At 28.4% G+C, this 15,145-nt stretch overlaps 1 protein-coding gene and 1 pseudogene across 1 annotated transcript; both read right to left on the bottom strand.

Moving 5' to 3' along the window:
* LOC107073609 (nose resistant to fluoxetine protein 6) lies at positions 1-6,139 on the bottom strand. Its single transcript, XM_089176616.1, has 13 exons — positions 5,810-6,139; positions 3,350-3,594; positions 3,084-3,277; positions 2,866-2,996; positions 2,391-2,618; positions 2,059-2,275; positions 1,744-1,909; positions 1,586-1,665; positions 1,392-1,487; positions 1,027-1,156; positions 748-922; positions 520-662; positions 1-429 (listed from the first exon to the last, which is right to left on the bottom strand). Exons 1-13 carry the CDS (start codon positions 6,018-6,020, stop codon positions 304-306), a joined length of 2,142 nt encoding a protein of 713 aa, XP_089032742.1. The 5' UTR covers positions 6,021-6,139; the 3' UTR covers positions 1-303.
* A 1,332-nt stretch (positions 6,140-7,471) lies between these two features.
* On the bottom strand, positions 7,472-7,590 carry LOC149031090 (5S ribosomal RNA; annotated as a pseudogene).
* Positions 7,591-15,145: the final 7,555 nt, after the last annotated feature.

The raw sequence follows: 15,145 nt of genomic DNA, 5'->3' as shown, positions 1-15,145 counted from the left end.
TAATTGTAGGATTTATTTATTATAATATTGTTACCATACATAACAAAGAGCATCTGTATGATCAGTAGGTGGAATAGATGATAAAAACTACACTTTTCTAAATTCAAGCAATAAAAATGAAAACATGGCATCGAAAACTGAACATACACTTGGTAGCTAACATAAACTTATCAACTAATACAACAAACTTACTAACTAAAATATAAAGAATGGATTAAAATAAGTTACGTATTACACTAATGATTGTAATTTCTTCCTGATCTTGCGATGTGAAAATACTAACGAAAAAGTGAAAAAAACGAATCATTTTCCCTTGTTCGAATAATTACTCCACTCCCTCAACAAGAAAACGTACGGCATTTCAAACATCAACGAAACGATGTAAGAACATATGTAAGTAACTATAACGAATCCTAAACCAGTAATTGCCTAAAAAAGAAAACAAAACAATATAATGATATTTCATTAAAATTCATATTAATCTATCGACATGATGAAACAAGAAAGAATAATACATACGTTTGCTAGATTATCAAAATGCACGGTACTTTTACTTAAAAAGTTAAAAGAAAGTATAAGAAATGGATTTAAAAGATATGCCGAGTAGCTCAATCTGCTCAACGGAATCCAACATTTCCAGCATAGGATACTTTTAACTATACCTACAATATAAAATGATTTAATTAATAACGATTACAAAGTAATAATATCCAAATAAAAAGAATCGAATTATATTATTATTTATACCTCCATTATTTGTAGAACATGCTATAATTATCCATGAAATACCAATTGACCATACTGTTCGGTTAAGAGCAGTATAAAGAGCAGCAGTTAAACCTGATATTCTGTTCGGATACAATCCAAACATTGCCAATATATTGCACAGACTGCCGAGTAACCAAACTAATAATATCGTTTTCTAAAATCAATTATTAACATTAAAGTAAACATTAATATCATCAATATGCATATTTAATGATAAAAAATTGTCGAAGAAACAGACGATTAGTATAATTTGTTTACCTTTTTCCAATGTAATGTATTATTTAATTTAAAAACAATATAGGCAGTGATCGCACCAACGAAATAAGGTCCTATTCTAGTCAATGGTGAATAGTACACCATTATTACAAGACGGAATACTTTGTCCCATCTATAAATCAATAAAACGCTTATTTATTTGATGAAATAACACTTTCATTACAGCGTATTTTGAGAAGAATATGATTCTATTAAAATTTGCTTTTGCATATTAATTGCAGAATAGTACAATTGATTCATCGGCTAGTTGTATATACGAGTTATTACACAGTCAACTAATATTTAAGTCGCTAATAATGTAAGTGTTCAATTTTTTTATATGTATAATCATTAATATTGATATCTACGCTGGTTCCCAATCATAAATGTATGCTACAACTCCAGTAGCGATTAACGATGATGTAAACATAAGACCCAATAAACCGGCTGCTACTGTGAAGTACCTGAAATAAGATTTGGTTTATTAATGTTATTAAGATTGTCTGAGGTTTTATATTTTTTTTATACACAAATATGTTAATTACAAAGTAAAGATATTTACATTGAAGATAAAAATAACAGGAAAATTAAAATCATGTAATATTGCGTGTCGATTGCCAAGTACCAGCTCCAATTCATACACTGGAGAGATTAATATTCATAAGAAATGTTATACCTAATATAATAAATTTTTACTTAAATTATTGAGATTTTTCATACCATATCCTCTATACTAAAGAAATTTTGAATATAAAGAAGATTTCTCCACCAATTTTTTTCACAAGTTTGGAAGTTCCGTTCCGTTATAGGAAAAAGGGAAGTGTTTCTGTTTCGCATCATATTTATTTGCAGTAATCCGATTATAGCCATGAATGTAGGTGTCAATCTACAACATAAAAGTAGCGATGAATAAATGAGATGTATTTTAAATTATTATATTTCAAATTTAGGCTAATAATATACTTGTGATTTTCGGAATTAGATGTAAATATAATTTAATACACTAAAATGTAGCATTAACAAGAATTGTCTTACCTTATAAATCTTTTCAGGAGAGCGAGAAAATATAATTGGATAATTTTTAAATAATTATACGGTTTACTACGTATACTCTTGCCCATGTCTCTCTTTAAATACAAGTAAGTGACCAGAAAAGCACCAAAACATAAAAATGTATCAACTGCGAGGCCCCCATTGAATATCAATTGTTGGATGAAATTCTCCGAACTTCTTAGAAAATATGGTTTATTGTCTTTGAATAAACATAAAAGATTAAAAATAAAATAATGAAGATAATCGTATTAAATTTAAATGAAATCTTTTATATTAATATAAATCAAATTCAATCATATTCATTAGTAATTTACCGTAAAAATCCCTCGAATAAAAAAATATATGTATAATGATAATCCATATCATTGTGAGAGATCTTAATCCGTGTATAACCGGAACATCTGTATCCTCAGAATTTGTTTTAAATATTATTTTAGTGTTTGAATATACGGAAAAAGCCAAGAAAAATTTCCAAATAAAACTTTGGTATTTGAATTTTTTTATTTCATCCTTGTTATCATCGTTTAGAGTTTGTGGATCTTCTAAAAACATTAATATTATGATATTAAATAATTATTTGTTTATCTAAAAGAATAAACTATTATAACCCTTTTGTTACTAGTTACCAATACACATATCTTATTGATGCAAATACTTCGTATGAATTACCAAAAAATATTAGCGTTGTTCTTCATCCTTCAGTAGAGTATATAAAGGATTTTTTATAGAATAATATTTACGTTATAATATCTTATAACAAAAGGGTTAAAAATTATTAAATAAATTTACCTATAGTTAGAGACTTACCATTTTTAGGTTCCTGAACGCATTGTTTATCTTTTTTTAAACTTTCTTGGTGTATCAGAATATCATAGATCGTTCCTATTATCATAAATAGAATTGTATTTGCGACTATTACACTAAAAAGAGAAGTAAGATAAGAAATATAATTATATTGTATATTTTATGAGGGACTTTTGTATAATATAAAAGAATTGTTTAAATACGCCATTATAATAAAAATTCCACTTGACAACCATTCATAGTCATCGATTAGATCTCTGACTTCAACCAATGAAAAGTGGGCTAAATATAGTTCGTCTTGAAGAATAGTCCCATCTTTTAAGGAGATTTCTAATAGAGTAAAAAGTTGATCCTTTGAACAGGATGCTGGTAAACACATACCTAATACTATTATGTCCTATAAAAGAAAATAAAAAGATTTGATGGAATTTCTAAAATCACTTATATTTAATTTTTAATAGAAACTTACTTCGTTATCTACTACAATGTGATATTGCATAGTGCTATTATGTCGAATATTAGCGACAAAATATTTCACTTCGAAAGGTGGAAAATCATCTTCGATGGGACGATATTTCGAATTATTTTGTAGTACTTCTGTCGATAAACTTAAGGGATTTCTATTTTCGACATCTTCGCACTGGTCTTTACTACCGAACCAATAATTATTTCCGAAAATGAATCCAGATGTGGGTCTGCCGCTTGCGTCGATTACTTCACAAAACAAAAATAAAATACAAAAATCATCCTTTTGTTTATCAAATTTAATTTTGATTTGCCGCTTAGGATGATAAAACCAGTAATGTGGTCGCAAATATAATCAATTTTAAATGAATTCTTTTTTTTCATATAGAGTTGTATAAAATTATGAAAACTTTGTTTACTTTCTATTTCGTATTTTTTTTTTTAGAAAATTTCATCTTAGTACGCGCAAGCAGTTTTGCAAAAAACATAGTTGAAATTTTATACAAAATCTAAAAATTTTCTTCCTAAAGTTGTTTATTATATATTCTTAAAATGTTTTTAGTATAGTGATTCACTGACATTATATAAATGTAAACTATAAAAAATTGTTTATTTATCTTGTTTAGCTAGCTACAATCGATGGTAGAATTCTTACAATTTCTGCTGCTTAAAATTTATAATAACCAAACATATGCTCATATATACAGTGGCGGCAGTATACTTACGTACACTGTACATTTTAACTTTTAAACTTTCTTATGTTTCTTTCATACTTATCTATCTGATTATATGTTTTATTCCTAAGAAGTTTCGATCGTTAAGTATCTAACAACAAAAGCGTTTTTATGAATTCCAAAAAATAAAGCAGTTTTTAAACATTGTACTCCGATGTATAGATTTCGTAGCGGACAACTACTTACGTACATAGAGATTTGTCGTATTTAATGCGCTATTTTGAGAATGTAAACAGCATTCTTTAGTTTTCATCGACAATTTGAATAAGTTAGACGTGATACAAAGTTTTTCGCAATGAGTAAGCTATAAAATATAGCGCTAGAACAACGACGATTAGTGCAACGTCTTCGCAAAAGTGAAAAATCATATCGTCAAATATTTGCAGAACTGGAACTGTCAGTTATGGCGTGTCACTAAGCAATCAAATATATTGAACATAATGGTACATCGGACAACACTCCTTGTAAGTCAAGACTTCGAAAAAATGATAAAAAACGGATCAAAAAGTTCATCGTCTCTTTGAAGGTGATAGATTTAAAACTGCAGTCGATATACACAGGAAGATGACTGCAAATTTACATACTAAAATAAGTGTAAGGACTGTTCAACAACGACTGAATGAATTTCCATTAAAAGGGCGTGTTACCAGTAGAAAACCATTCATTCTAGAAAAGAATTGCAGGGCCTGGATTTCCTTCGAAAAAGAGCATATTTATTGGACACTCGAACAATGGTCCAAAGTTATACTTACGGACGAATCCAAGTTTATTTAATTAGGTTCTGACGAGAAAGTGTATGCTAGACGTCGGAGAAGTGAAGAATATAAGAAATATTGTTTAAGACCTACTGTAAACGGTGGCAATGATTCGGTATTGGTACAGGGTGCAATGATTATAAACGGTACGGGCCCTATTCACCACGTCGAGGGTATTATGGACAAATTTATTTATCTAAATATTGTAAAGAATCAGTTAGTACCATTTGCTGAGGAGTATATGCCGCATGATTGGATTTATCAAGCGAATAATGATCAGAAAAACACCGTACGTGTTGTAAAATCTCTTTTAAGTGTAATAAAATAATAGTTTAATGAAGTTGCTAAAGCAATCTCCGGAATTAAACTCCATTAAAATGTTATTAATTGATGTGGACAAACACGTAAAAAAACAAAGCTAGAAAATATTAACGAATTGTATGCCATAGTTAAAGAAGCTTGGTCTTTAATACCAGTTAGTCGATGCGTTTGACTTATCGAAACTATGGAACGTAAGTGTGCCGAGGTTTTAAGAAATAAGGGTTTAGCTATCAAATATTAATCATATTAATTTAATTTGAGTTAATTTCAGTTGAAAATATCTATAAAAATATAAATATTTCCGTATGTACGTATGTATGTGCCCGCAAGAAATTTTACTTAGGAATAGAAAAATATTAAAAATTATCTAAATATGAACAATTAAGAATCCTTTGTTTTTTCATTTAATAACGTACGCTAGGGACTTATAAAAATTGAAATTTGGTTTTTGTATGTCTCTTGAATGAACATATATACAACGATTTCAATACGATCTTGGTAGGTTAACGTAAATATATGGCCGTTATGGTACATTGTTGTTTGAATAAAATATTCATTCGAAATATATTGTTTATAATGAGATGAATAATTATTTTCTTCAATAATATTTCAAATCTCTAGTAATAGAAATTATATTTCATAACTTTCACGTACCTCTTAAGCTCCATAATATACGCTTATCAATGGCTTGTCGAAATTCAGTGAGTTCCTTGCCACATTTAGTTGAATTTAATAGTTCTGCGTTTGCTAGCATCCCATAAACTGGCAATGTACTCCATTCTTTTGTTCCATTTGCTGAACAATCATTTAAAAACACAATAAATACTGCAAAATACTGGATCAATTGAAATCCTGAACGTGCCATTTTCACTGTGTAATTGTCTTCTAGTTACTTTTATAATAATACTAAATGATCATAAAAGCCCGAAGTATATCCGTTGGAAAGTTATCAGAAGACCCGAACTGAAGTAAAACTTTTGTTTGAATGTCTGTTTACATTTGGACGAAGCTAATATAGGTTGTCTATCTCTCTTGCACGCATGTAAGCTAAGAGTTTGCGCATGCGTGCCATGGCGACCTACGTCGCAATGAGTAAGAGCAGGATAGCTTCATTTTCTGTTTCTTTCTACAAAGGCGTAGGACTAAGGGAGTAATTACCTGTCTTTAAATTGGGATATTTCCTACAGGTAAATATTTATAAATATAAATTCAACACTAAAATTTAAAAAATAAATTAAAAATTCATATGAAAAAGAAAATTTTTTTAAATAACCCGTTTTAAGCGAAATATCGAGCAAAAACCGTTTTCACCCCTTGATTTTTAATAGAAGGGATGAAAAAAAAATTTTTTGTTTCCCTACGATTGTTCTTTGTAGTTTTTTAAAGATAATTAAAAAAAAAAAATTTTTTAAAGTCCAATTTTTATATTTTTTATTGAATTTTAATTTTTTGAGTACTTTGAACCGTCGTAGGGATGAAAGGGTACGTTTTAGGGGAAAAAATGGTCTGAGAGAGATAGGCCTAAAATTTTATGCTCTACAACTTTTATTTGAAACTTTTTTTGATATTTTCAACATATAATCCAAAAATCGTAATTTGGGGTAGTTTTTAATTTTTTTCACCCCTTTTTCCCGGTGGTTGAGAACTTTTTTACTTTGCCCACAGTATTGTACGCATTTTTCTGATAATTTCCATATTTTTTCAGCCGTATAGCTCAAAAACCCGATTTCAGGGCTATTTTGACTGGACTATTGCTACATACAGTGTCACATATTTCCTTATCCTACTTTCTTATAACTACTCATTTCCTATTCTCTTCTTCTCCTCGCTACCCTCTCAAAAGACCTTGCTACCTCACACATCTCTCCTCTACTAACACTTTCCCTTCCAAAAGAGCCTTCCCTACCATTCACGCTCCGGGGTCCTCTCTCCCTCTGTTGTTCTTCCCATTCTCTGAAGTTCCTTAGAGTCTGTTCATCCATTTTCCTGTTTTTTTTTTCTCCTCTCGTCGTTCCTTCGTCCAATACCCTTCCTTCCTGGTATCTTTTTTTTCCTTTCCTTGTCTTCTGTGCACCTCGCCTCCTCCAACAGACACACACTCCTTTGGCCATCTTCCTTCCTCCACTCCATTATCTTTCCTACATAGTCACTGGCCCGTCCCATCATCTCCATCTCAATCTCTGGAGCATCCTGCCTCCATCTTTCCAGTCGCAATCCGGAGCATTCCCTTTCTCACCCCATCGCCATCCTCGTGCACCCGGCCCGCGTCCTCTCATCCTCTCTCTTCTTTCTTCTTTTCCTCCTTTCCATTCCCAGTGTTAACAGCACACGGTGTTCCCAGCGGTCACCCATCCAAGTACTAACCCGTGCCCAGTGATGCTTAACTTATGTGATCGGACGAGAACTTGTGTTTCCATCACGGCAAGGCCGTTAACTCTATAAGGATTATAATATATAATTTAAAGAAATCTTATTTTAATATACGTGTTTAATAATAATTTCTAATTTATATAAATTTCCAAAATTTTGTTTTTATATAATATAAAAGTTCTAATAATGTACAAAAAAAATCTTAATCCAATATACGTATTTAAATAGAGTAATTTGCAATTTATATAAATTTACGAAATTTTGCTCTTATATAATAATATGAGAATTATAATTTTTAAAAAATCCTATTAAAATATACTTATTGAAGTAATAATTTACAATTTATATAATTTTTTAACACTTTTTTTGTATGATATAAAAAATGAAATAATTAAAAAATATCTTATAATAATACACATAATTAAAAAATAATTTCTAAAAATTATATAAATTTTCACAATCTTGCTTTTATAATATAAAAATTCTAATAATTAAACAAAATCTTATTGCAAATAAGATATTTTTAATTATTAAAATTTTTTATTAAAATTCAAAGAATAAGTTTACACAATATTCAATATATATTTTCTTTTAAAAAATATTCTCTTTTTTTTATAATATAATCTTATTCCTAATATTTCTTTTTTGAAATTTTCAAAATACACGACACACACACACACACACACCAGTTTATATATTAAACATTTAATATTTTCTTATAATAAATATCGAAATATATAATATGAAGATCAATTGGATAATTACATTTTGTAATAACAATAATTATATATATATAATATCCATGTTATTTGACGTCACAATTAAATGTTCAATAAGTTACGTAACTTTCCGGTCACGTCGCCTAAATACCTTTAAGAATACGTGACATTTGCATATCGTAATTACCGTACTACAAGCAGGGGGAGTGAAGGGTGGGGGGTGGGTTGGGGGGGGGACTGGGGTAGGAAGGTAGAAGGTTGTTAATATGTATGTAATATTATTACGTCTACGTAACGTGTTATTTTGTTTGCACATATTTCTTACAAAGTTCCCCTTTTCTTTTTACTTTGATCCGGAAACAATTAACAACTTTTTGTTTATTTATCGCATTTTCTTTTTTTTTTAATTTAAACGTGCATCGATGAAAAAAAAATTATGGACGCATTCACGCACGCTTATGGATTAGTTTTTTTTTTTTTTTTATTTAAAATATTATTATCTTTTTATTTATAATCAATGTTACGTTTGTATTCAAGGCCTTTTGGTTGTTTTTTTGTTTTGTTATAAATGTGATAAACATTGTTATCATTATGTACGAACGTTTTTTTTTCCTTCTTTTTTTTCCCCTTTTTTTGTGCGTGTTCGAGCATTACTCATGGAAAATTGTTTTGCAATAATATATTATTATTCAAAACTACTAATATGTAAGAATATGTAAATACTAAACGGTAGCTAGGTATAATTAACAAACAGAATTTACAGTCATTTGTAGAATATTTTCAAATGACATCAAAAAAAAAAAAAAGAAAAAAAAAGATAAAAAAATATTATTTTAAAAGATAAGTAACACGTTCGTCACCTAGTCCGTTTCGATTGAGTTTCTCGCCAGGCCCAAAATTCGACTGTCGGCGCGCCTACGTAACGTAAAGAAGCGATAAGTAGAAATATCAACAATGCGACCCGAGTATTATGGTTACATTATACGTAGGTTGAAGCTTAAATAGTGACAACTATTTATTCATAACCGATACAAAAGAGTTACATGTTTGCACCTGTTACTGTCCTTCAAAGTAGTCACCAGCGTTGTGTTAGCAGTTAGCAGACCCTGTTCTGTTGATGGTGCGAATGGAGCGGTCTACTGCCTGTCGAATCTCTGGAACAGTTCTGAAGCGAATGCCACGATGGGTTTCGCATGAATTGATGGAAATGTAGAAATGGATGCGTTACAAAGCTGCTCAAACGCACTTGGAGCGCTATGAGCGCGAAGGAGAGGCTTTCTTACGCCGTATCGTAACACTGGATGAGACATGGTCTCATGGCAGTAGACCGGTCCATTCGCACCATCAACAGAACAGGCTCTGCTAACGGTATACTACGCCTTCCAAATCGTTGGCAACGGGTTCTACACAACGCTGGTGACTACTTTGAAGGACAGTAACAGGAACAAACATGTAACTCTTTTGTATCGGTTGTGAATAAATAGTTGCCACTATTTAAGTTCCAATCTACGTGTTATTATATTTTATTTATCGAACATAATAAAATATAATAAAAATATCGTTTATTTACCAAAAATAATAAAATATAAAAATATCGTCTATTAACCAAAAATAATAAAATATAAAACTATTTTATATTTATCGAAAATAATAAAATATAAAAATATTGTTTATTTATCAAAAATAATAAAATATAAAACCATCTTTTATTTATCAAAAATAATAAAATATAAAAATATTTTTTATTTATCGAAAATAATAAAATATAAAAATATTGTTTATTTATTAAAAATAATAAAATATAAAACCATCTTTTATTTATCAAAGATAATAAAATATAAAGATATTGTTTATTTATCAAAAATAATAAAATATAAAAATATTGTTTATTTACAAAAAATAATAAAATATAAAAATATTGTTTATTTACTGAAAATAATAAAATATAAAACTACCTTTTATTTACCAAAAATAATTTTGTTTCGAAATGGGAAATGTGATAAGTTTTTTCAACTAAAAATACTATAACTCTAACAAGAAGAGCGTCACCGTATACGGTGACAGGGCCCTGGAGAAGCATGCCCGTCTCCGGTATACGGTGCCATGGCGACGAACGTGATAACACGGTAGATAGGTTTCTAGAAAATGCCATGTTGTGTGAAACCGTGTTGTATGAGACCCAGAGCTAATGCAAAAAGAGGGGTTACATTCTGAAAACTTTTTAAAAACACAAATATTTTTTTTTTTAATAAACAACTTAATTTTTATTAAAAATATAAATGTATGTACAATACAAAACAAAAAATTATTATTTTAATATAACGCAACTTTAATTTAATTAATTTCTTCATCGTCACTGCTCAATATAATCAACCGAGAACATTTTTTCGGTGGAATGATATCGCCTTCACTTTCAGAACGTTTTTCTTCATTTAAAGTTCTTGCATTTTCTTCCTTCTTGAAAAAATCTGTAATTTTACTTTGCTTGTTGTTTCTTACCAAGTCATTGTAAATTTCTCGATATGGAACTGGACAGTCTTGATACTCCCTTTTGAATTTTCGACTCCTTTCTGCGGAAGGGTCTGCATTCAAGAAAAATGACTCGAGATTTTCAGCTAAGCTTAGGCTTTCTTGTAATTTTTTTAATGTTAACTTATTAACTGCACAATCTTCATCATTCCTAGCGTCTTCAGGATCAATTTGATTTACAGTTTCGGATACCATTTCCATCAAATCTGCTTCGTCAACTTCTTCTTCCACTAATAAACCTTGAACGTCCTCAATAGCTATATCCACAAAATCTTTGTCTCCGATTGATTTAGCAAGTTCTAATATGCCACCAATTTCATTTTGTGACGATTAACGCACATTTTCTATTTCAACTGAAAAAGGCCATATCTTCTTTCAACACGCACTTAACGTTGATGTTTTCAGTTCACAACTGCATGAGACACTTTTGTTTTCAGGCCATAGAAATGAAAGTAAATACTTTCCGTAATACAGTATCTTTAAGACGGCAAGCCTCGCTGAGGCTGTAGAACTACAGTGTTGTACAAAGGTTTTTTTTGAAAGAAAACCGTTTTATAGGATGCCGTGTTGTAGGAGAGTTCCCGAATTTATGAATCGTGTTATGAGATACCGTGTTATAAGAAAGCTACCTGTAGTTTATTTAATATTTTACAGGAAAACATTATTATTTTCGAGTCATTGTATACGAAAGAGAAAAAGAGGAAAAGAAAAGAAAAAAAGAAAAAAAAAGAAAAGAAAAAAGGTTAATGGGAAAAAGTAAATTAAAAAATTAGAATTATAAGCAGTAGGATGTGGAATGGTAAACGTGATGATTAGGTGTATGGGAAATGAATCAGTTGAGATATTAAAAAGTAGGTCGACGAATTGAAGATTTCTGCAAGGCGTGCTTTTATTTTTTTTTATTTTTTTTATGTAGTTTTTTTTCCCCCTTTTTTCGTTGAATATATCAAATATTGTATAATGTTGAAACTGAAAATGTAATTTTTCAAAAATTTTATATATTATATTTTTTATTTTTAGAATATTTTGATTAAAAGTATTTTTTATTTCTTTTCTTCGAAGAAACGACAAGTTGAATATAAAATTAAAATCAAGTGTTATTAAATTATTCTAGAAAAGTTCGTATCGTTTCTCATACGTGTACTATAAAATATATATAATATTACACACATGTGTAATATATTAATTCTATTAATTTGATTCTTATATTAAAAGAAAAAACAAGCATGAGGTATTTGTTTTAATTTCATCGGGTTCAAAATATATAGAGAATAATATTAATAAATAAATAAATAAATATATATATATATAAATTATTAATTTATTAAATTTATTAATTATAATTTATAAATATTATTAATTTAAAAAATTTCGAAGAATTTAAAAAATTGTTATAGTATTAATTAGTATCGTATTATATCGCATAAATTTTCTAAATGCAATTATCAAAGATTCAATCTAATATTGTAATTATTCATATATAAAAAATATTATTACTAATATATATATATATATATTAATAATTATATAATAATATATTAATTATATAAATAATATAATAATTTTATCATATATCAATAATATAAATAATAAATATTATTAAATATATTAATATTTATATTATATAATTATATAACATAAAAATTATATAATATATTAATTATATAATAATATATTAATTATATGTATATATATATTATTTATTATTTTAATTATTATATTTATTTTTTAATATATATATATGTGTATCTCAAAATAATAAATTATATAATAAATTAATTTCTAATAAATACAAATGACATTCAATAAATACAGTGACTCACGAAAGTATTTCAACACTTCAAGTGAAATACTTTATTAATTATAATAATTATATTATATAACATTTACCAAGATACTATCTAACATAATTCTTGATTATATATAAGTCAAATTTCAAGCAAAATCAAAATATAAATATACAGTGTTATTCATCAGCTCTTGCCACCTTAATAGCTTCGAAAGTATAATAATAACAGAAAAGTGAATAAGAAAAAAGTTGCATGAAAAACTTAGGACTATTATATGATCCTAATATTTTTTTTATTAAGTTGAATCATTTTTGAAATTTATTGATCCACTTTGTTTTTTTAAATACAATGTTATATTTTAATACTTATTATCGTAAAGATTGCTAAAGCCTCACAAAAATATTTGAACAAATAACTTTGAAATATATTTAATATTTAATATAATTAAATATAACATGAATAACATTTTGTAAACTATTATGCATACACTTTAGTAAGTTTTTTGTAACACTTGTAGTCTAAGGGCCCGTGAACGCCACATTTTCGTTATTTTATAAACGCTAGAAGTTTATCAGCGCATGCTCCCAACACAGGTAAGAACGATGGACCATTATGAAGTTTGGGTTACCGTGGCTTTTGCAGGTAAGCAGTATTAAAGGTGTGTAAAATATCGATCTAAATTCATCAAATAATAAAGTGCGATTTTTTGGTATTACCTTTAGAATATTATTAAAAATTACTTCATTTATTGCCAGACACTTATTATCGTGGCAACTCTTTGCCAGACACCCTGAATGTTCATGAAATGCCAAAAAGTTTATTTGCATAAGTCATTCTTATCACGAATCTCTTCTGGCAAGGGGTTAGAACTATCAAAAATGTCTGGTTAATGAGGAAACATCATCTAATTATTACCAAAGTATTGTACATAAAAATTAGCTTTTATACTATAACATAAGTAGAATTATAATTTCATGAACATTCAGGGTGTCTGAGAAGGGGTTGCCACGATGTTAAGTGTCTGGCAATGAATGACGTGATTTTTAATAATATTCTGAAGGTAATACCGATTGTGAGCTACAGCAATAGACTACAGGCCCAACCTAAAAAATCGATGGTTCATATGATCCCGCAGGAAATCTGTATTGGACGATAGAAGGGCATAAAATAATAATTTTTAGCACTGTGCCGTGACTTGTAAGCTGTCCAACTTAGTGCAGGTGAGAATTAAAAGGCACAAAATAACCGGGTGCTTTTTTATCAAATGATTTTTTACGGCATTCTTACCACCTATAGATCCATCGAAAATAATAAAAAAACACGTAGTGCCGTTAAAAAATAGTAAGTTACAAAGTCGGAAAAATTTTTGATTTTCTGACAAACCCCGGGTCTATTACATCATTTGATTAGTAACGGCGTTTATTTTATAGAATTTAAATACCTATTCTAATTGATTATTTCGACACGCCGTGAAAAAATCATGCCACAAGGGAGAAAAATCAAGAGTTAAAATCCACCTTTTTCCACGGGTCTGGGGGATGATCTGATACTACATAAAATTACTTTATTTTGAATGTATTTTATGCATAGATAACATTTTTCCCCATGTTGTAAATTTTTTTTGGTCCAAGGGTCTGTAGGAGGAAAAAAACTTCAGAAAAATCCATGTAAAAAAATGTTCTTTTAAGTGATATTTAGTTCGACATTTTTTTGTACGGCATTTAGAAAGTGTATTTTTATTTAATGCAATCGTCTACAAAAACTCAATGCCGTACAAATCTGGTAGTTTATATTCATAAAAAAGTAATAAAAATAATAAATATATATAATTTTTATTTTATGTTGTTTGCTTCGTAAAATGAACTCTACTTTAAAATTAATATTAAACAAATAGTAAATATTATTTATTATATGAATGTTTTATTTATTAAAATACTTGTCTATTATTTAATTTACATTTGTAATACGTACATATAGTGTTCAGGAGGGTAGTACGAACGCGAAGTATACATACAATATAATATATACGCATATTGTATATGTATGTATATGTGTATATTAGATAAACATATTACAAAACCAAGCAATAAAAATTTTGTTGGTAGTGAAAGTGTATTAAATGCTGGACATGTGATTAAGTATGGGCAAGTACCAAATCGTGATTGTAATATTATAAGTATTTTAGCTTTTTGTTTACAAACTTGACATATTAAAGGAAATCCACATGAAATAACTGGTAGAATATTAAAAAATGGTCGAATAATTGGAATGAGTTGTTCATACAAGGCTGGTTTAAGTGGTATTTGTAAATATGTTGTTGCAGTATTGCAATATCATTAACTGTCACTAATTTAATTGATCTCCTACGTATTCTTTCTTCTCGAGAATCTATTTGATCTATAGGACAAGCACATTCTTTGGATGATCCTAAAGGAAGATTTTGACTAGGAATACTTGTTTTTTTTAAATAAGTTCGAGTTGAATCAATAGCTATAACAATGCACAAAAACAATATAGGCATGAGTAAATTTATTGATTTAACAATTTATGATAACCAGAAAAAATAATTGTTGAAAATACTT

The sequence above is a fragment of the Polistes dominula genome, unplaced genomic scaffold, assembly GCF_049000335.1.
Source record: "Polistes dominula isolate Pdom_NZ unplaced genomic scaffold, Pdom_raw_medaka contig_80, whole genome shotgun sequence".
Lineage (NCBI taxonomy): Eukaryota > Metazoa > Arthropoda > Insecta > Hymenoptera > Vespidae > Polistes > Polistes dominula.
Note: the sequence above shows the minus strand (reverse complement) of the source record. Positions and strands in the feature narration are given on the sequence as shown.

Coding starts and splice junctions, on each gene's coding strand:
- LOC107073609 (XM_089176616.1), bottom strand. CDS start 6,020: ATGGCACGTTCAGGATTTCAATTGATCCAGTATTTTGCAGTATTTATT. Junction 1,488..1,585: donor CTGTTATTTTTATCTTCAAT/GTAAATATCTTT, acceptor ATCTTATTTCAG/GTACTTCACAGTAGCAGCCG. Junction 1,157..1,391: donor ATTTATGATTGGGAACCAGC/GTAGATATCAAT, acceptor ATTGATTTATAG/ATGGGACAAAGTATTCCGTC.